Source organism: Durio zibethinus, chromosome 17 (assembly GCF_047325235.1).
Source record: "Durio zibethinus cultivar Kanyao isolate XHJ-2024 chromosome 17, ASM4732523v1, whole genome shotgun sequence".
In the NCBI taxonomy this organism is placed as follows: domain Eukaryota; kingdom Viridiplantae; phylum Streptophyta; class Magnoliopsida; order Malvales; family Malvaceae; genus Durio; species Durio zibethinus.
This window is the reverse complement of record NC_143178.1, coordinates 5,868,858-5,891,681: the sequence shown is the minus strand read 5'-3', so window position 1 is coordinate 5,891,681 and position 22,824 is coordinate 5,868,858. Positions and strand designations below refer to the sequence as shown.

Below are 22,824 nucleotides of genomic sequence, written 5' to 3'. Positions count from 1 at the left end.
TATGTTTTAGTTAAGCAAACATTTTCTCTTGGTATCTCGCTTAATCAAGTGAATTGGTTTTTCTTTTGGGTTTTTAGGATGTTGTTGTCCTAGGTGATTGAGAAATTTAAATTGTTTTTTCTACAAATAACGTAAATAGTAACAATCATATATCATATTCAATTAAAAATATAAACAACATGATTGAAAAGTAATGCAATTCAAACATCATGATTTCTTATAAGAGTGAAATTTGCACACTATGTTTTACCATTTTGCATTCAATTTTAAGACGGTACTTGCTTTATTTTGCAGAGACAAAAATAAATGATTTTTTATCTTAAAAACCTCTCAGCGCTTATTTAATGCTCATTTTTAGGTATGAGTAAACAATCTAACTTTTTTTAGTTTCAAGTTAAAGATAATTGACAAGATCGATTTATTTTCAAATTAATAAATTGTATCTGCACCTAGAATATCATAAAAGAAAATAACTTTTAAGATGGTGTTTATTAGAGAAATTGATGTAGCACACCCAATGTTGGGGAAGTTTATTACAACTTTACAAAACCTTGACATCTTTTGTCGTCAATAGAACTGAATGTTTGTTTAAAAACCTTGGAAGAAAATAATTTATCATCTAATAGCTTAAAGAGAGCAATCTTTTTACAAGGTTAGGTTGCAAACAAGTAATTACAGGTAAATTTCATTATTTACTATCTTTATGTGATGCCTGATTTAGTTGAATTCAGGAATATAGTTTTGATAATTTTGTTATTTTTTCTTTATTTATTTAAAACCAAGGTAATGAAGAATGTTGTTGGTTTGCTTTAAGTTTAAGCTGAATTAGACATTTATTTAATGGTTTCTGGCTTTAAATTGGATTGTATGGCTTTTTTTTCTATTGGAATTTGCTGATGAATGACATGTGAATGGTAGAGCCAATGAGCCTTTGGTTTAGTGGCATCATGGTATTGGCATTTGGAGGGTTGTCAACGTTCAAGGCGTAATCCCCTCCCCTAATCAAGTAAGCTCCTATAGTTTACTATAGATAGTGGAGTTGAGTGGGATTAGAGGTAGAATAAAAACTTTTCAAAAAAAAAATTGAATAGTAGAAAAAGATTTAATATATGACTTAACAAGGGTTAGTATAAATGCATGCTAATGCTCTATTATCTCTATTTCTCAAATAATGAATCAAAATATCTTTTTTCTTTCAATGACTGAATTTTAGAATTGTAAGCATATGATGTCTGGGAAAAAATTAAGCACACATCTCTTATGTATTAGAAGTTTTGTAATATAAAACATTGTAAATCAGTTTTTTGTTTTGTAAAGGACATAGTTTTATCATCTTGATAGTACATGGACATGTTCCCTTAATAACTATATTTGTCTAATTATGATTCATGAAGTTGTCCTTATAAAAATGTAATAGATATAGTTTATAAGCTATGATCAATTCAATAAATTTGATGTATTATATCTTACCTCTTTTTTATACATAAATTCTTATATTGACTTTGATTATTTATTTCTTAGTATACTCAATTCAATAAATTTAATATATTATATTTTACTTTGGTATATATAAATTTTTAGATTTACTTTCTTTTGATTATTTATTTTTAGTATACTGTTTTTTCAATTAAATAAAAATTTTATATATTTTAAAATTTTAATTATGCTTAGACCTAGCAATTCGTATTTTCGTGTTATGTTCGTGTCGTAATTGACATGTATAATGATGCAAATTATTAAAACATTAACACGACACAAATTATAAAATGTTTTTAAATCCTAAATACGAATACAACACATTTAATATACATATTACACGTAACACGATATGATTAACACGTATACAATTAATTCGTTTAAACATGATCTGAATAAATATAAATAATACGAATATACACTAATAAATATAACAAATACGAATATATACGAATAGACACGAATAAATAATAAATAATTATAAACTATTCATCATTTACAACTTAATAAACTTGGCATGTTAATATTATAAAAAAGTACTTACATATTAAAAAATAAAAAAAAATTAATATTCATTTAATATGTATTTAATATATATATATATATTTATATATATTTATATTATATAACTATATTAATTTTTGGTATCAAATTCAAAATGATAAATTATTAGAGATTAAAGAATAAAATAATAATATATAAGACTATTATTAATATTTATATTATATTTATATTATTAATATAAAAAATAATTTTATAATAATTATTAAATAAGTATCATAATTAAATGTTTAAAATAATTTTTGTATAATATTAAATAGCTAATTAAGTATCATAATTAAAAGATTAAAAATTAAAATAACCTTTATACGTTTATATTAAATTAAAATAGATATAAAAAATGTGTTAAAATGTATATTCGTATAATAAGATTAAATTAAATATATTATTCATATTGTGTCACGTATTTAGATGATCAACACATATACGATATAAATTATATTGTGTTGAAATTCATGTCGATACGAATAAACACGAAACAAATTTTTTTAAAATATATATACATTTTTTTTTGTATTATTTTCATGTCGTACAACTATGTCGTATCTGAAATTATCAAATCTAATTATTTTAAATAAAAAAAACTCATAGCAAAACATGACCATCATACTAGTTTTTCTTAAAAGATACCTTCATCAATATGATATATGTATTTATTTATGTAATTGATGAAATTTACTAATTTTATATCATTAAATTGTCTTTATGATATCTATAGTTATCTATCACTTTTTTATAAAAAGAAATAGGGTAATTTTACAATTTAATTAGTTTAGATATGAATGTTATTAGATAAATTTGAAAACTCAGTCCAAATTTAATGAAAAATACTTACTAAAAAAGGAGACAGTATTGTCCATTATATTAGAAATAATAACTCAAATCTTATAAGAGATTTGTTTAGAATTAGCTAAATATTACTTTATGGACAAAAAAACTTCCAAAAGATGAATTCTAAAAAGAAATGAATTCTTAATAAGCAAATTTGACTTGCAGAAGAAGAATTCTAAAAGAAAAAAATATTCTTAATAAGTAAGTTTGCATTGGTTATAAATATGTGAAATCTTTGCAGAATTAAGTATGAAAAAAAAAGTAAAATAATTATAAGATTTTATGGAATAAATATCTCATACGACTATTGAAGATTTACGTTTTAAGAGCGTCTACATAAATATGGTTCATAGTAGTAAACTAGATGAGATAGAGAGATTATACATTAATATGATGAATGAGTACATATGAGTATGGGTTTATTTTATTGAAAAAGTACACATAAGTATATATTTGTTTGAGTTGAAAATATTCCATAAAATTAAAAAAGATTGAGAGAATCTATAGGTATTAGTTATTAGTATTTGATTTAATTTGTATGATTGTAATTTTATATACTTAGTGGATCTTATTTTTCATCCTTAAACGTAGATCAATTAAATCAAATCACGTCAAATTATTATCTTTTATGTAATTATTTAATTATTTAATTTTGTTTCTACTTATGTAGTTGGATCGGAGGACTTTTGCCGTAACACATTATCCACGTCTATAAATAAAAATATAATCTAAAGCGTGAACGTAGGTACTCATTCTCTTAGAAGCTGATGAATTTGGGCGTATTGCCCTTTCATTGTCCTTGTCAACGCTCTCCCTTACTCTCCCCTCCAAGTGCTCTTTTTTCTTTTTTGGTTGTTGTCGTGTTTTAATAGTTTGACATGGATGCAAAAGTTCTTTCCTCTGGAATCCGCCATACTAACTTGCCAGAAAGTTATGTGAGACCGGAATCTGAGCGTCCCCGCTTATCTGAAGTGTCCGAATGCGAAAACATCCCTGTCGTAGACTTGGGGTGTGAGGACAGATGCCAAATTATACAAAAAATTTCTCTTGCCTGCATGTACTATGGATTTTTTCAGGTAGAGCTAGCTAATACCCGCAATTTTTTTCTTGTCGATTTGAAATTCCCCTGGGTTTCCGATATCGTCGCATCTGTCTTTTTCTTGATAGTGTTGGTTTATGAAGTGGGGATTAATTACTCATATCATCAGGTTATTAATCACGGAGTTTCCAAAGAAGCGGTGGAAAGAATGTTAAAAGTGGCGCATGATTTCTTTGGGCTGCCGCTGGAGGAGAAGATGAAGCTCTACTCAGATGATCCTTCCAAGACAATAAGACTTTCAACCAGTTTTAATGTCAACAAGGAGAAGGTTCACAACTGGAGAGATTATCTACGATTACACTGTTATCCTCTTGACAAGTATGTTCCCGAGTGGCCTTCCAACCCTCCTTCCTTCAAGTAAGCCTTTTCTCTTCTTCCTCCCTTGCTTTGTTCGTGTTGTTTTTTTCTTTTTTTTTTTTTGAAAAAATCAGAGCAAATGAAAAAATCGGAGCAAACCCTTCGTCAGATAATACGTAATTTGGCCAACGTCATTCATTTTCATTAGTCATGCATGTTCTAATGGTGTTTCAGTTCACACTGGAGTAAGATTAGTTTAATGCATTATTTTGTAGAGAAGTAACAAATTGATTTCACCATATAATTTCCATGTTTTATGTTTTAAAAACATTCTTAAAATCTTTTTGTCTTCTTTCAAAAATTAAATAAAACTCTTTAAATAGCCAGAACATTCTGCATGAAATCAAAAGTAAACTAGACAGTGTACATATATTATGGTTTCTCTCACTTTATTTTAGAACGTGAAAAAATAAATCTGATATAATGATCTATTTTTAATTAAAAGATTCTTTAAATGTTCTGATATTTTTATATTACATATTATATTTGATTAATTATAATGATCTAATTACTTTTTTTAAGACAAAACTAATGAATTCTTTTAAAATATCAAGTTTGTTCTCTCAATATAATATATAGGATGTCCTTAAAGATGGAATTTAGTCTTTTTCCTTTTGCTAAAAGAGCAATTGTTTTTTTTTTCTAACCAAGTCATAAAGTCGAGTACATACAAAAGAAAAAGTAAGCCCCCTCTTGATTCTCCTGCCCATTGGTCCCCCTAGTGCAAGCTATAGATTGTTGCCCCTTAATGAATAGGCCATGTGCCCACATGGTTTTACTGAGTTTGTAGGCGATTTGTAGAGCCTAGAGAATACCACAACAACTCAACAATGTGATGCAGAGTAAGGGATCTTTTAGATAAGCCTCCCGTGGCCAAGTTTTGATATTTGTAGATCACAGTTAGAAGCCAATTTGCTTGCTTATCACTCCCTAGACTCCCTGGTCAATAAAGCAATAACTAGACCAAGTCACCGATCTTATTCTCAGAGAAGTTGCATTACTAATCTATAGTAATTGGTGGTGGTGCGATTGCGATTTGTTGGTAGAGTGACGATGTGAATAAAGATTCAAATCTATAAAGCGTAACCTCTTAAAGAAAGAAACAAAAGCGTAATTGTCAAAAAAATCAGCGATAAACACGGAGTAATGGATTCTTTAGAAGTGCGCAATTAAACAATTTTCCGTCCACAGGGTCGCTAAAAATACTTGATAGGGAGGTGCCTTTTTGGCTATTGGAAGAGCTATTAGAGTTTAATTTGAGCACGTGCTGCATTTGTTGGTTCTCGGCAGATGTCAGACGCCACGTTTCAGAGGGACGTGCCCGAAGTTCCAGGCTTTTTTCTGGAACAAGTAAAAATACCCTTCTGAAGCTCAACTCTATTTCTTAAAAGTAAAAACATTTTACCCCGTTCCCCTAGTTATAATTACTTATACCAAATCCTGGAGGATCCGAAGGAGCCAGTTGAACACCGATATTTTTAGATGATGTTCCCTTCAGCAAACAACTCGATTCAGGGTGTTAAAGTCAAAATTTATCGGTCTGGATAGCAACTTGAACGAGCAGCGAATAGTACCAGTTCTGGCGTTTATAAGAGGATGTCGACACACATCAAAATGGGTGGATCGTGAGCCAGAGGTTCATGGCCTGTTCTAGGTAGCGGACAAACAGGTCAGTGAGAGATAATCAAGTGCTTCATTGACATAGTCAGAGAAATTTATAAGCAAGAGCAAAATTGGACCCAATTTCACTTTTAGACTTTATTACCTAACAGTAACGTAGTGAACGGCAACACAAGCGGAGAAAATAGCCGATTGTCAAATAGTCATAGGGCGGTGTCCGAGCCAGCCCCACGCGTAGAAAAGGAGAGAAAACTGTAACAGGAGTGACATCATGGGCTAAAAGCCGTGTTGACGTAATCAGATTGAATAAATGAGACCCAAATTAATTGAATTTTGGGCCCATGGCTGAGGGCTCCGACTAACTTTTAAGCTCTTATTACAAGGGGCCGACTCATGCGCTTCTGGAATCACTTATTTTTTTTGTCTGGAGATATTTACATTGCATAAAAAAAAAAGTGATTGCAGAAGGGCTGAGTCGGCGCCTATAACATTTTATCAATTTTGTTAAATTTAATATTATTATTAGCGTTGATGTTAGAATTTTTGGATTTTAATTACATTTGATAAGAGATATTGTTTGTTTCGGATACTTCACAGTCTTTTTCATGATTTTGTCATTTGAAAAATGCATCTCATTAAAAAAAAGAGTAATTAGTTTTTTATTATTAGATATTCAATCTTTGTTCATTAAACAATCGGGATGCCGTCTTCAAAGTCCACCAAAGAAAAATACTACTAACTTTTTTAAATGTGTTGATAATTGAAAAATAATTTAAAATAAGAATAAGTAAATCAAGGAAATTTTTTGGCTAAAAAAATATAGGGTTTGGTTTACGTGCGTGTACAGACACTCTTTTTAAAAATAATTAAAATATTATTAAAAGTTTTACATTTAATACATTATTTTCACTAAATTTAAATGAAATAATATTATTATATTTTTTCTTAAATATAAAATTCAGTTAACAGTTCCCAAAAAAATATAATGTAGTAAATACATTGAACCTCATATATGAAAATGTATTAAATTTTCAATAATGAATAAGTTAGGATTGCAAGTGACGGTGGCTTGAATTTCTTTTTCTTATTTTCTCATTTATAAACTACAATTGTGATATTGCTGATGAGTTGGAAGTTTGAAAATTGCCTTTGGGGGGCTATAATTTATAAATTCCTGATGAGCTTTCTCGATTGCTTGGCATTCTCCATGCATCAATAATTCAAGATGAAGATTTTATTAGTCGAATCAACGTTTCAAACTATGATCATCATCACTGTGGGAAAAAAAAAACCTTTGATCATCATCTTCATTTGCATATTTAATCGTTTTTTTTTTTTGTTACAGTATTTATTTTTGCATAATTATTGGTCAATAAAGAACTGCACCGTTCTTGAAAGAGACACTTCTCCAATCAGAACTAAACCCATATTATTACACTATCTTCTTTTTTTTTTTTTTGTGAAAAAGATATACAATAGTAGGTTAGAAAATGATCATGTTGGTGACAAATTTGAATTTTCTCCGAGTGCGCCCATTGTAATGGTCCTTATTTTCTCCATTATTAATGTCAATATGGGTTTCTTGCTGAGAGTTGTACAGTACCCATGGATTTCTATTCACTTCAAGACTTAAAAATGAACAAATCTTTGCTGATAACACTACTTGAAACTATTACCTTATCAGCCAAATTACATGGACATCTATGCATATCACTCTTTCATTTCCCACATTTATCATCATTGTTTCTTTTGTCAAGTAAAGTATTTTCAACTATGAGGCTGGCCCCAAAGATATGAAGGGTGAATCATTTTTTGTTCTAGTAGTGGAGAATGCTTGAAAATAAGACCAGTAATCTTGTAAGGGCCCCAAACAAAGAAGATAAAACATAATAGAATTAATTATAAGCAGATAAATACATACATATGTTCTTCCTTCTTAGTTCAATTAATGTCTAAATGTTTGATAAATTCCATGGAGGAGAAAGAAAGAGAGTTTTAATGTCTAAATGTCAAGTTGTGTTGAATTGATAGGGAAACTGTAAGTCATTACTGCGTAGAAGTTCGAGAACTTGGGTATAGATTGCAGGAATTAATATCAGAGAGCTTAGGCCTGGAAAAAGATTACATAAGGAATGTTCTTGGGGAGCAAGGGCAGCATATGGCTGTGAACTATTACCCGCCATGTCCGGAGCCAGAACTGACTTATGGATTGCCTGGACATACAGACCCCAATGCTCTTACAATTTTACTTCAAGACTTGCAAGTTGCGGGCCTTCAAGTACTCAAAGACGGCAAATGGGTTGCTGTTAATCCCCAATCAAATGCTTTTGTCATTAACATTGGTGATCAATTACAGGTAATATAACACTACTACTTTGCCTTCTGAACAACACTTACTCTCAGTTTTCAAATTGAATTATGATCATTAGTTTTAGCATGCCAATATGCAAGCTTGCTAGTAAATCGGTTGAGTTATGACATCCATGATTGCAGGCATTGAGTAATGGGAGGTACAAGAGCGTGTGGCATCGGGCCGTTGTGAATGCTGACAAGGAAAGGATATCGGTTGCTTCCTTCCTCTGCCCTTGTGACCATGCCTTGATCAGCCCTGCAAAACCTCTCACAGAAGATGGATATGGAGCTGTATACAGGGATTTTACTTATGCAGAGTATTACAGTAAGTTTTGGAGCAGGAACCTGGACCAAGAACGTTGTTTGGAACTTTTCAAGAACTAATACCAGCTTTATTGCCTGTCACTTCGATACTTATTCTATAATTTCCTCGATTTGTCACTTATTGCCTCCTTGCTGCCAGTTAAAATGCCATGCATTCTGCTGTACAAGAGGTTTTGGTTTTGTTTTTCCAAAATGCATAACTGCAGCATCACTAGAACACCCCTTAATTATTCATGGCAATGCGCCACTTTTCAATGCATCATATTGCATTTATCCATACGTAGGACTTCCAAATTTCAGTTGATTGTGGATCGATTCTTGGTACACAAAGAAGCATGGAATTATGTTGCATTTCCCTATATTATTGTATTCTAGCATGCGGGACAATATTATCTGTCATAAGATGGTTGTATGCAGGACAATCATATATTATCTGTCATGAAATGGTTCTTGCTTTTGTGAATGTTCTAAGATAATTTGAACCTACCCAGCCATAGGAAGTGTTAAAGTGGAAAATTAAATTTCACAGCAGTAAAACTTGGATATCTTGGGACATTATATGAACTTGTCAACATTTTCAGGATCCATATAACAACAAGTTATTGCCTAGCCTAGCAGTGTAGTTTCTTCCGAGGTTGCTAGCCTCCACATTCCCTAAGTTACAATGCATCTTTTCTTAACTGGATCTCGAAATCGGATTTGATAATTGGTGAATCTGAATTACTTCTGTATATTTGTATTAGAACTTAACATGACATATGCTTTTAGCATTTTCATACAATTTGCATTTGCAATATCGGCATCTGTTAAATTGAGAGTCTTAATTATACTGACTTGTGCAACTTTATGGAGTGAATACCTTGACGAAGACCATGCTCGTCCTAAATGTCTGGCCCTCAAGGAAAAAGAGTGCCATTAGTTAAAGTTCTGATACTTCCCCAAGCTTCTCTTCTTTTTCGTGCTGTGAACGAGCCCTGCTTGAACGAAACGCGGTTCTGTTTGTGATGGTTCGTTTATTTTTAAGAACAAATGGGATTTAATCAAGCCCAGTTTGTATATGTTACATAAAACTTGTTCATAAATATTAAATAAACATATAATCAGAACATGCTTGTGAACAATTAAAAATATATTCGTGAATAAAGAACAAATTATATTCAAACAATTTAAAACAAATTAACAAGTCAATTATAAATTTCAATAAATATATCTAGAAATAAATGAAATAATAATAAAATATAATAATTTTATTACTATTGAATAATAAAAATTTTATAAATGATCTTTTAAATCAATTTTTAAGCAAGCTTATAAATAAATTTGTTTATGAATATAAACAAACAAAAATTAAATTTATTTATGAACTGATCGCATAACATTCTTCTAATTTACCTCTCGAGTCTCAACTACTCTTGACTCCTAATGATAAAAGTATCGTTAAAACTTTAGCAACCATAAAAGGGTGAAGTCGACCCAAAATCTACAGGGTTGCTTGTTAAGCCCATTTCTTTTCTTTATTGATTCCCTCCCCTTCCCCCCCCCCCCCCCCCCCCCCAGTTTTTCCAGAATCTGTCGTGTCAATGGTCTCTACTTTTTCTTCATCTCAGTTGCAATATCTATCTGCACAGACAGTTTAACCATCTCCATCATTCTGATTTGTAACACTATATTTAACTACGAGCAGCCATGCATGGTTTAGCTATGGGCTATCACTCAATCAGTTGGTTGGCCCTATTTCATGCTTTAAGCTACCAAGATAATTTGAAAACTATTTCCCAAGTTTTGGTAAAGGAAAATGGCAGCAAACAAAATGCGTATTTTTGCAATCAGGTTCTTCACGATTGGTTCTCAAAGTTGAGGCTTTATGCCTTTCGGAGACATTAATCAACGCTTTCTTTAATAGTTACAGTAAGGCAGGGGGTAAATTTATCAACGTAGAAAATAGTACTTATTTTACACAAGAAGCATGAAATCTCACTCTTATTGTTTTAAGTGAGCAAGAAGTATGTACTCCGGAAAGCCACCTGTGAGACAATCACAAAAAGCTTAGAAACCAAAAGTGATGGTCGATCATGCAACCCAGACAGATTCAAACCCTTTTGAGAAACTCCATGATATAAGTGCCGAAAGCACAACACTTCACTTGGAACCCTTGAAATCCTGCACCCTTAGCCAAGGCCTCGAATTCCTTCTCAGTCCTCTCTTTCCCACCAGGGTTGTGAGCCAACATGATACAATCAATATGGACAACTAGCTTTGTGGCAAGGCTAGGATCTGGGTAATCTGGAAGAATGCATTCGGCAACAATCACTTTTCCATTGTCTGGCAAGGCTTCATAGCATTTCTTCAAAAATTTAGAGCAGTGTTCATCGCTCCAATCGTGACATATCCACTGCATCAGCACATACATGTCAGGAGCAGAAATCATGGTTGATCAGGCTAATAAAATTCCTAATCCATGTTTTTCATCATGGTTAGTGCATGCACTCTGCCTACTATAAAAGATGGAATTTCTCTGCTTAAAGTTCCCTTCACCTCACAAAGGAAGTTCAGGCATTAATTTGAATCACTGGAGCAGTGCATTAGAATGTACGTTGTTTTAATAACTTATTTACCCCCACTAAATAAACAGGGAATGGGAAAAAAGAAAATTCTTTAGAGCCAGGTGAATGAAACACTCCCAAGAGTTGAATCAGAGGGGAACAAGTTGAGAGTTAGTGGGGCATTCCACATGTCATCAATTAGCTCCATTATTTCTCAGATGGTTGATCCAACTAATCAACAAATCACATGATGAGGTAGGGCAAACAGAGTTCATTTCCATTTTATTCAAACTCACCTTCATGAAAATGGCGTCTCCTTTTGGAACACTTACAAACATGTCTCCTCCAACATGCTCCACACCTACAGCCAAAGCAGAGCCCAATCTTAATTCAAAAACATTGAGGAATTCAAGAAATTCATTCTATGATTATACAAATCTCAGCCCACATTCTGAAATGAATGGTCAATAAACTGCTTACTATGCATTTTGCAATCCAGTTCCACCGTGACTTCATAAATATTTAAAACCTATTATTGAAAGGACTAGTGAAGCGTGGATAACGTCATACCAGGATAAGCTGGAGCATCTTCAATAACATGAGGCAAATCAAAGTTGATGCCCTTTATCGAAGCGTACTTGGAGACGATCATGTTAAGTGTGGCTCCAGTACCACCGCCAACATCAACCAGTGTTTTGAGTCTCTCAAAGCCATCATAGGTCTCAAGAATCTTCTTCATGGTAATGGTAGAGTGATCAGACATTCCCCTGTTGAAAACCTTGTTGAATCTAGGATCTGTGCCATGGTACTCAAATGCGGTCATACCATAGGCCTTGTTGAAGGGAATTCCACCTTCCAGCACTGCATCTTTCAAGTAGTACCTGAAATCAATCCAACATGCATAGACTCAGTCCACTCTCAATATGGACAATAATATCTTTAGTTTATTTCAGGACCAGTAGAACTTCCTTGCTTGAAATGTTGAAACTATGATCATTCATATAGCAGTCCAGGTCTGTTACATCATTCTAATTATCCATTTACATAAAAATAAAAATAAAAATAAAACAGCTTAAACATTCAGCAATACTTTCAAGTATTCTTAATAAGGAGGTCAAAGAGTAGCATCAATTTGTTGCCCGAGCACCCTTGAAAATTTTGATGAACTGTTTTGAAATTTGTGGAACATAGAATCAGGTCCCTATATATCATATCGAAGGGTAGTCAATAAAACCATTTCTAGTTTGAACTGAAACTAAAACCGTCCCCAAGTGCCAACTCACTGCTTCTTCAGGGTATTTCATTTTACTTCATTTTCTTTCATTTTCAATATATTTATTTTCCCATCATCTGATGTACGATGAATAAATATTTTGTAAGTTAAATTTGACTAAGTTAATCGAGATAAAGATAAAAATAACTCAATCATTCACATAATTTCCATATGGAGGGCGAACAAAGCCAGTCAAAGAATATGATGAAAACTGGGATATTCTCCTCGTGATTAACGGACAATCGTTTTCATTTTCTAAATTTAAACCTAGACAAAAGTTGGGTGTTCGATATGATAACTATTTCGACCCAAATTTCAAGTGATGGCCCCCAATTTTTTATCTCATTTACCTAACTATGCAATAATAGTATAAATATACGTGGAAAAGATTTAAATGAAATTGTTCAAGTGAAATTTATGAGTTTTTTTTTTTTTTTATGTAAAATAACTAAACAAAAAATTTAAATAGATAGATTGAAAATTTTTATTATATATATCAAGTGTATATATTTTAAAATTTTTTTAATTTTGATATTTTTTTACATAGATATTTTTATTAAAAATTTTGATAAAATTTTTACAATTAAATAAATACTAATCAATTTTGAATTATAAATTTTATTTTCAATAACTTTTTTCACATTATTAATTTTATCATTGAATTCTCAATCTATCAATTTGAATTTTTATTAGATAATTTTTAACAGGAAATTTCACCTAAAAATATTTTTCTTAAAATTTTTATTGAATCCCACACCTTGACACAACTTATCAGTCCTTGAGTATCAGGACCGTAATTCTATGATCAAGTAATTCAAATTGGAAGCCACAATATTTTTTAAAGTATCAAGAACATGTTTGAAACTGTCTGGTTTTTGTGGAGAGAATAGAGGTAGATTTAATGGCTATAGCTTAGCAATTGAATTCAGTGGATCAGGAAGGCAACTAGGGTAAAAGATGAAATATTAATCTAAATAAATGACATGGTTAAAATCAAATTAAATCTTTTATGAGAAAAAAAAAAAAACAGAGAATTTAAAAGATGGGGTTAGAAAAAGAAGGATATATAATATTCAATTTTCAACATTTTGAAGGCTCGAGACTTGTGAGTGTAACATGTAATTTTTTTTTATTTTTACATGAGCTAGGAGCAGGGATTCCAACACTTCCAAACGTTTTTTTCTTCATGTGATTGACCTCCTTTCACTTCTCATGAATGGGTAATATCTCCTTTTATTATTAAATACTATATTAATATTAAATACTTCTTTCATGTATATATAGTAAAAGTTTGACAACTTTAAATTCATAAACATCATCTATTGTAAGGCTGAGATATAATTCTCGGTGCTTACAACTCTCATTCCCTTCTCTTTTATATTTAAAACATCATATTATTGTTAATATTATTCATCCAATTTAAACTCACAGATAAAGAAAAAGTTAGTCTTAGAATGTTTGAAAGAGAGATTAACACTCCTGAAAATATACTTTCCGAGAATGGAATACCTTAGTCAATGAATTATATTTAACATCTGAAAAGAAATGAAAGGTTGATGACACCAACTTTATCATTACAATGAACAGATATAGAAGGGAAGATTTCTTTTGAGGCGTAAAAGTTTTGAAGAATTGGAGACTGTTAAAGATTTTAATGGTTTAAGAAGAATTAAAGATAAAAAGAAAGAAGTAAATTAAGGTATATATAGCGCTTACCAGCTCTCCATGAGGACCTTGTCTTGATTCATGAGATTTAGGGCGGAAAGAGTTACACCATCCTCGTTCTTGGTCAAGAATTTGCAGACAGGACCAAGACCATAGAGTCTCTCCACTTTGCCATCAGGAAGAGTGCGCAAGGAGCAAGTGAGGATGGAGTAGCTAGCCAGGAGGCGCAAGATGCGGTCTAGCATGACAGGTGCATCAGGGTTCTTGGTGGGTAACTGGGAAGCCACTTCATTTGGAGACAGGAAAGCACCTGGACCAGCTTTGGCCATGATCTCGAGCAGTTCAAGTTCTATGGCTGACTTGAGGACCATGGGTAGAACCGAGGCACTGGCCAGTTGCATGGCGAATAAGTTTGCTTCCTCGTCGGACACTTGGGTGGGAGTCATTTGGGTTTCACCGCTTGAACCCATTGTGCTGCTTTCTTTGGTTGGGTTTGAAACGCTGAAAAAAGAAGTACAAATTGCAGGGTTGAAGATATGGGCATGACAGACGGACACAAAGTGGTGTTATATATGGTGTTTTGTCTCAACCATTTCGCTCTTGGTCCCAATTTTGCGTGTCCACCACCTGAAACGTTGACCCGACATCCACATTCACAACCCCACTCTTCATTTTTTTTTTTTTTCATTTATTTTAAGACCACTTTCCCCCAATTTTTTTATGCTTTGGTAGGTATTATACGTCTGTATTTCAATGCAAATCTCCTATTTCACCATCACCCATGATCTAAGAAGATATATAAAACTATAATACCATCGTTTTTTTTCCCTCGAGTTTGGCTTGGCGAGAGAAGGGGGAATCAGAGTTGTTTTAATTTTCTATTAACATAACTCATAAGGAACCAACCATAGGAGTATTCAATTAAATAATTTGTGGGTTTGCTATAGTCTAGATAGATTTTACTTTGCTGTGATTATCCTAACGGCCGTTTGACAAACGGGAGAAAAAAATGTCAGCAGTGAAATTGGATGGATGCAATTCAAAGTCAAGGCTGGAACTGCGGCTCTGTTTAGTGTTAAGAACAAAGCCACCATAGGACGTGCAAACCGATCGACTTAGGTTCATGTTCATGGAGAGAGAGAGAAGTGTTAATGGAAAGTTCATACTCAAGCTTCTAAACTAAAAAAGACGGTACAAATTTTACAAGTAACCTCTTTTTTTTTCCAGGACGAGAAAAAGGTTTAGTATTCAGATAATGTTTCAGGTAACCTAATGATCTATTGAGGCAGACTACAAAAAAGTCAGCCCCTCTCCTCAACCTCAAGTAATTCATTTGAATTTCAGAGACCATTTTGTGGTTGGGGACTAGGGAGGGAAGGCTCCCCCAGGAGTTAGGACTCATAGGAGCATTTCAGCCAATGCCAAAAAGGTCAAACGAATAACTTTGAACTTGAAACCACAAAAATTGGGAAGAAAATCTACAAATTGAGATCAAGTTAAGTATTTGTTGTGATATTTTCAAGTTTCTTTAAGCATTTTTTGAATTACAAATGAATAATACAATATGCTTTGACATTCAATCACCATTCTATGTTTATATTTAAGAAATATAAATTATGTTTAATATATAAAGTAATGGATAAGATAGGATAATAATTATTTTATGTTATGTTTCATTTGTCTCAAAAAAAATAATAGAATTTAAAAAAAAATTAATCATCTTCTTAGTATAAAATAATTAAATCCTCCTAAAATAAAAAAAATATTTTTAATTCATAAAATTAAACTTGCAAGTCCTATTATATTTTTAAAAATTATATTAATAATTTAAATTGTATAAAGTTTAAAAAAAGATAATTTTGATTAATAAATAAATTATTATCTTAATTCTTACATATATCAAATATAATATAAGATAATATTATTTAATTTACTCTTATTCATAATATCATATTATCTTATCCTATCATGTTATATTTAATTCTTAAGATTATGATAAAATAAAATAAATTAATATTATGAATATAATTAAATAAAATAATATTATTTTATTTTATATTTAATATATGAAAAAATTAATTTTTTGTTGTGTCAAATTAGGATGACTATCTATCTACCCTGTACTCTGTAGGGCCACGATTGAGATCTAACTCGTTTTTGACGCAATTTCATCAGCAAGGAATGATACACGTACGTGCATTGTTATGATTAAAATGGTGATTTAATTTGTGGAGGTTTTCGATGGGATGGGCGCATATCACATCTCACCTACTACCGCAAGATGAAAAATCTGCAGCATTTGGTGACCACCAAAAACTGCAACGAACTTGATTTGACCTTTACCTTTTGATCCGGAAACCATTTATTATTTGTCTATTGGTCTATTGTCAACCTCTCATCAGTAGTGAATCATCATTGCCATTATATAAAAGAAATATTATACAAGTTTTGAGCTGGAAACGTTACTGTCCTCACCAAACTCTCCCAACAACTCTTCATTCCCTCTCTCTGAAGGTTCCAAGAGGGAAATTTATGCCCTTCTATCAATATTTTACAAAAATAATGTCCGTCACTGCGAACAATAACGACCTTTCAACTTCCTTTGCTCATAAATTATAAATAAAAACTTGCCCCATGAACTCACCATTCCTTAATAATGTTAGTACTGTTTAATAATAGGCAGTGAATGATTTAGAACTTCCAATTTGAATAATGTAAGGGAACTAGAATAATGCAACGGGCCAGCAGAACGTGGCACCAAATACAAACAGGAGTTGAATTCACACATTAATTAATGGTTAACTGTGTTTTAGATCTATTCCTGCAGTAAATGTTGGTTTGATGAAATGGACAATGTCAGAATATAAGATGATTATTGTTACGTCTGAAGCAATAATCACAATAATACAAAATTAATAAACAACAATAAATAATCAAAGATACAAAAAAAATAAAGTACACTAAGATTTACATGAAAAATCCTCCAATGTAGAGGAAAAAAATCACAGACCACCAGAAAAATCTTCATTATCAAATAATAAGTATATAAAGTTCTTCTCTAGCTAAAACTAGAACTAAATAACAACTAAAAAAAATAATTGAAGAAATCTCACCAAATAAGTGACTCAATAAATACACCTTAAATTTGTTCCTAGAGAGCTTCAAACCCAATCTTCACCATTCAGAATGTAGAACTTTGAATCATAAACCTCGTGACAAGGTTTCAACTCAATCGGACCATGGATCGACTTCCGTTCAACCAACTCTCCCTTCTCTTTTTTCTCTCTGCTTTTTCTGGCTTTTCCTCTTTCTCTACTTGGTTTTTCACACACACTTAAAACAACCCCACCTCTTTTTTATTAAGTAGTTAGGGCTCTGTGTAAAATGAAAGATCAAGGCCCATGACCTTGGTACAAAACCACTTACATGAGACTGGACCCCATTTTTCTAACAATCTCCCCCTTCAGCCTCATTAGGAGGAGATTCATCACTATAGCAGTTTCATTTGGAACTTACCTTGGCCAGGGAACTCATTCCGGCTAAGTTACTGCAAAGCTTAAGTTTTTTCCTGAAAAGTATCTTAGTCAACATATCTGCTACATTCTTATCAGTATGGACTTTCTTCAATAACATCTGCTGTTCTTTAATCATTGAACGTAACCAATGATATCTAACATCAATGTGCTTTTTTCTAGCATGGTACATGGTATTCTTACTCAAATCTAAAGCACTTTTGACTATTACAAAATATCACATAGTCTTTCTGATTCAACCCCAATTCAAAAAGAAAACGTTCCATCCAAAGTATTTTTTTACATGCTTCAGTTGCTGCAACATACTCAGCCTCTGTAGTTGACAAAGCAACACACTTCTGTAACTTAAATTGTCAAGATATAGTTCCTCCTGTAAAAGTGAACAAATACCATGAAGTAGATTTTCTACCATCAAGATCGCCTACCATGTCAGCATCAGTAAACCCTTCTAGAACTGGTTGTGAAACTCCATAAGTTTTAACCCCAATTCAAAAAGAAAACGTTCCATCCAAAGTATTTCTTTACATGCTTCAGTTACTGCAACATACTCAACCTCTGTAGTTGACAAAGCAACACACTTTTGTAACTTAAATTGTCAAGATACAGCTCCTCCTGTAAAAGTGAACAAATACCTTGAAGTAGATTTTCTACCATCAAGATCGCCTGCCATGTCAGCATTAGTAAATCTTTCTAGAACTGGTTGTGAAACTCCATAAGTCAAGCACATTTTTTAGATACCCCTCAAATATCTAAAAATCCATTTCATTGCTTTCCAGTGAACTTTCTTCGAATTAGAAAAAAATTTGTTCACTACACCAACTGCATGAGCAACATTAGGCTTTGTACAAATCATAAGATACATTAAAGAATCGACTGTAGAAGAATAAGGAATACTAGACATAGCTAGTTGCTCTTTCTTAGACACTGGATAAGATTTTTTACTTAGATGAAAATGATTGACAAGTGAACTGTTAACTAATTTAGCATATTACATGTTGAATCTATCAAGCACTCGTTCAACATACTTTTTCTGTGACAACCACAGCTTTTCAGCTCTCCTATCTCGGATAATATCCATACCAAGAATCTATTTTGCTGAACCTAAATCCTTCATATCAAAAGACTTAGATAATTGTTCTTTCAACTTGTAAATCATACTAGCATCTTGTCCTACAATCAACATATCATCAACATATAATAATAGGATAATGAAGTTACCATTAGGAAATTGTTTAACATACACACAAGAATTTGCTGCTATTCTTTTATAGCTATGACTCATCATAAAAGAATCAAACTTCTTGTACCACTGTCGCGGAGCTTATTTTAAGCTATACAAGCTTTTCTTTAATTTACAAACTAAGTGCTCTTTTTCTTTCACTTCAAAACCCTCAGGCTGATTCATATAAATGTCTTTCTATAAATCACCATGCAAAAATACAGTTTTAACATCAAGTTGCTCAAGCTCAAAATTTAAACTAACTGTCAATCCCAGTACCACTCAAATAGAACTTATCTTTATAACTGAAGCAAAAAATCTCATCAAAATCGATGCCTGATTTTTTAGAAAAACCTTTTACTACCAATCGAACTTTGTACCTCACTAGTTTGTCACCATCTTTTTTCAACTTGAACACCCATTTATTCTTTAATGGCCTCTTCTCTGTTGAAAGTTTAACAAGATCATAAGTACCATTTTTTCGTAATGATTCTATCTCTTCTTTCATTACTTTTAAGTAGTGCTCTCTATTCGAAGTAGCATGCACATCTTTGAAGCTTTCTGGCTCCCTTTCACTGGTAACTAAAATAAAATCTGAACTTAGATACCTAGTAGATGGCATGCGCTCTCTAGTAGATCTCTTGGGTTGAGACTCTACATCACTTAATACCGAAGGTAGCTCCCCCTGCTCAACACTCTCAAGTAGAGAGGATTGCTCTTCCTGCTCAAAACTAATAGCATCTGGCTCATCACCAACTGTGGCTGACTCATTCATATCCTCAAGTTTTGTTTCTTGCTTATTTCCACCATCTGTGGCTTTTTCTTGTGAAATCCTTATCGATGTTGAAATATCACACTCAACAGTAACTCGTGTAGTCTTTTCATTTTTCTCAAGGTCTGTTATGGTTCTTTTTCATGAAAGACCACATCTCTGCTTTTGATTATGTTTCTCTATACTAGATCCCATACCCTGTAGCCAAATTCTTTATCACCATATCTTACAAACACACACTGTGTAACTTTATTGTCAAGCTGATCTTTGCTCTTTTGGCATATGCATGAATGCTTTACATCCAAAAACTTTCAAGTGAAAGTATGAAGTATCTTTCCCTATCCACACTCTTTCTAGAATGTCAAAGCTCAAAGAAACTGATGGTGACCTGTTAAGTAAATAACAAGCTGTGTTGACTGCTTCACCCCAGAATGGCTTTAATAATTTTACCATCTTCAACATACATCTGACTTTTTTCACAATGGTACGATTCATTCTTTCAGCTATACCGTTATGCTGCAGTATTCCAGGTTCTGTCCTCTCATACCTGATCTCATGCTTTGAGCAATACTCTTCAAAGCATTTAGATGTGTATTCCCTACCATTATCAGTTCGAATATATTTTAAGGGTAACCTTGTCATCCTTTCAACCATGGCATAAAATTTTTAAAAATACTGCAATACCTGATTTTTTTATTTCAACATATACACCCAAGTTTTACGTAAAGCATCATCAATAAAAGTAATAAAATATCTGCTACCACCTAATGACTCAACCTCAATGGGATCACATACGTCAGAATAAATTAATTCTAATTTATTTTCTTTTCTCTGAGAACTTTTATGAAAAAAAACTCTATGATGCTTACCAAATAAATAATAATCACATGAATCGAGAGACATACCTTTGCTCAAAGGAATGAGAGACTGCCTTGCCAAAACCTATAACCTTTTTTCACTTATGTGTACTAGCCTCTTGTGCCACAAGTTTGCTGAAGCATCATTTTCAACGGTATTTACCTGGTTACCGTTCAATTGCATCCATGTCTTATACATTGTGCAGCATAATTTTTCCCTTGCAACTACCATAGATCCTCTGAGAAGCTTCCATTATCCATTCTTTTGTCGACTTTCATATCCCTCTTTATCAAGGACATTAATAGCAAGCAAGTTCATTCTCATATCTAGAATGTATCTGACATCCCTCAAAGTCAACATGCAACTTGTACTAGTTTGTACAATAATATCATCAATCTTAACAATTTATGATACACTTTTATTTTTCATCTTAGTACAACCAAAGTATCTTATTTTGTAAGTTGTAAATAATTCTCTCTTAGGAACACAATGATATGCCGTTCCTGTGTCAACTATCCACTCAATGTCGGGATCACTAACATGATTACAATCACCATGTGTACAAATCAAAGTAACTGAATCATTATCTGAATTCACTGCTACAACATTACCATCATCTGAACTCTTACTTTTCTTATCTTTTTTATCTTGCTTTAAGATTTTACAGTTACATTTTATATGACCTGCCTTACTTTAATAGAAACACTTCACTTTACCTTTAGACTTGGATCTATGTTTAGACTTACCACGGCCTTTTGAGTCCTGACCTTTATCGACGTTTCTACCCCTATTCTCTATGACCAGAGCTTGATTCTCAGGGTTTATATCTTTTCATCTTGTTTCTTCATTATGCATATTATCTTTTACCATCTTCAATGTCACCTTATAATTAGGAGCTGAATTAAGAACAGTCACAACTAGAGTATTCCAGCTGTCTGACAATGAACTCAAAAAAAATAATGCTTTCATTTCATCATCCATCTTAAGCTCCATAGTAGTCATCCGATTAAATATATCTTAAAAATCACTCAAGTGCTTTGTAACAGATCGTCCATCCATGTACTGTAAAGTTATAAGCTTTTTAACAAGCATAACTTTATTTATACCTATTTTTCTCTCATACAATGCTGCCAATTTTTCTCAAACAATGTGAGCATCTGACTCTTGCGCTACATGATGGAACACGCTGATATCAACTCATTTTTTGATTATAGCCAGCGTCTTTCTACTTAGCTTCTTTTAGCTTTCATCTTTCATATCTGCTGGTTTAACCGAATCACCCAATACTGACTCATACAAATCTTTGCAGTATAGATGATCATCCATCATATGCTTCTAAATTGAATAATTTGATGCTATCAATTTTATCATAGAACCTGTATCACCATCTATGATCTCAAATAGAATTTACTTCTATCCTAGGTTGCTTCTGTATCGATGTCTCAAAATAACCCTCGCTCTGATACCACTTGTTGCGCCTGAAGCAATAATCACAACAATACAGAAGCAATAGACAACAATCAATAATCAAAGACGCAGGAAAAATAAAGCACACAAAGATTTATGTGACAAACCCTCCAGTGTAGAGAAAAAAAACTACGGACCACCAAAAAAATCTTCACTATCAAATAATAGGTATATAAAGTTCTTTTCTAGCTAAAACTAGAGAAAATAATTGAAGAAATCTCACTAAATAAGTGACTTAACAAATACACTTTGAATTTGTTCCTAGAGAGCTTCAAACCCGATTTTCACTGTTTAAAATGTAGAACTATGAATCATAAACCTCCTGACAAGGTTCCAACTCAATCGAACCACGGATCGACTTTCGTTCAACCAACTCTCCCTTCTCTTTTTTCTCTCTGCTTTTTCTGGCTTTTCATCTTTCTCTACTTGGTTTTCGACACACACTTAAAACAACCCCACCTCTTTTTTATTAAGTAGCTAGGGCTCCGAGTAAAATGAAAGATCAAGGCCCATGGCCTTTACTTGGTCTAAAACCACTTACATGAGCCTGGACCCCATTTTTCTAACAATTATGATAGCTGCTGCTTCTCAGTTTAAGTCATTTTTGAACTAGTGATTAGTAAATAGAGGACGGTTTTGTTATGTATTTTTGCTCCGCTCATTTGCTAATGAATGATATATTAGTATCAAGATCAATGTTTTTATTGGATATTGGTGAAAATCTAATTGATACCAGAGATATTTGAACGCTTTTGATGATTTGTTATGCAGGAAAACAATCACAGATACAAATAACAATATGTTATATGATCACCAAATCAATGCCTTGACCGCAAGTTAGCACTCGTTAACACACATTGATTGCCAACAGGGT

The 22,824-nt window shown here is 32.4% G+C and overlaps 2 protein-coding genes across 2 annotated transcripts; one reads left to right on the top strand and one right to left on the bottom strand.

Annotated features, from left to right (window-relative positions):
* Positions 1–3,607: 3,607 nt before the first annotated feature.
* LOC111279941 (protein DOWNY MILDEW RESISTANCE 6-like) lies at positions 3,608–9,054 on the top strand. The gene is made up of 4 exons (XM_022867018.2): positions 3,608–3,944; positions 4,077–4,324; positions 7,976–8,300; positions 8,438–9,054. The coding sequence occupies exons 1-4, from the start codon at positions 3,747–3,749 to the stop codon at positions 8,678–8,680; spliced, it is 1,014 nt and encodes a 337-aa protein (XP_022722753.1). The 5' UTR covers positions 3,608–3,746; the 3' UTR covers positions 8,681–9,054.
* Positions 9,055–10,451: 1,397 nt separating this feature from the next.
* Positions 10,452–14,654, bottom strand: LOC111279932 (caffeic acid 3-O-methyltransferase). The gene is made up of 4 exons (XM_022867006.2): positions 14,153–14,654; positions 11,734–12,044; positions 11,460–11,524; positions 10,452–11,012 (listed from the first exon to the last, which is right to left on the bottom strand). The coding sequence occupies exons 1-4, from the start codon at positions 14,569–14,571 to the stop codon at positions 10,710–10,712; spliced, it is 1,098 nt and encodes a 365-aa protein (XP_022722741.1). The 5' UTR covers positions 14,572–14,654; the 3' UTR covers positions 10,452–10,709.
* Between the last annotated feature and the right edge of the window lie 8,170 nt (positions 14,655–22,824).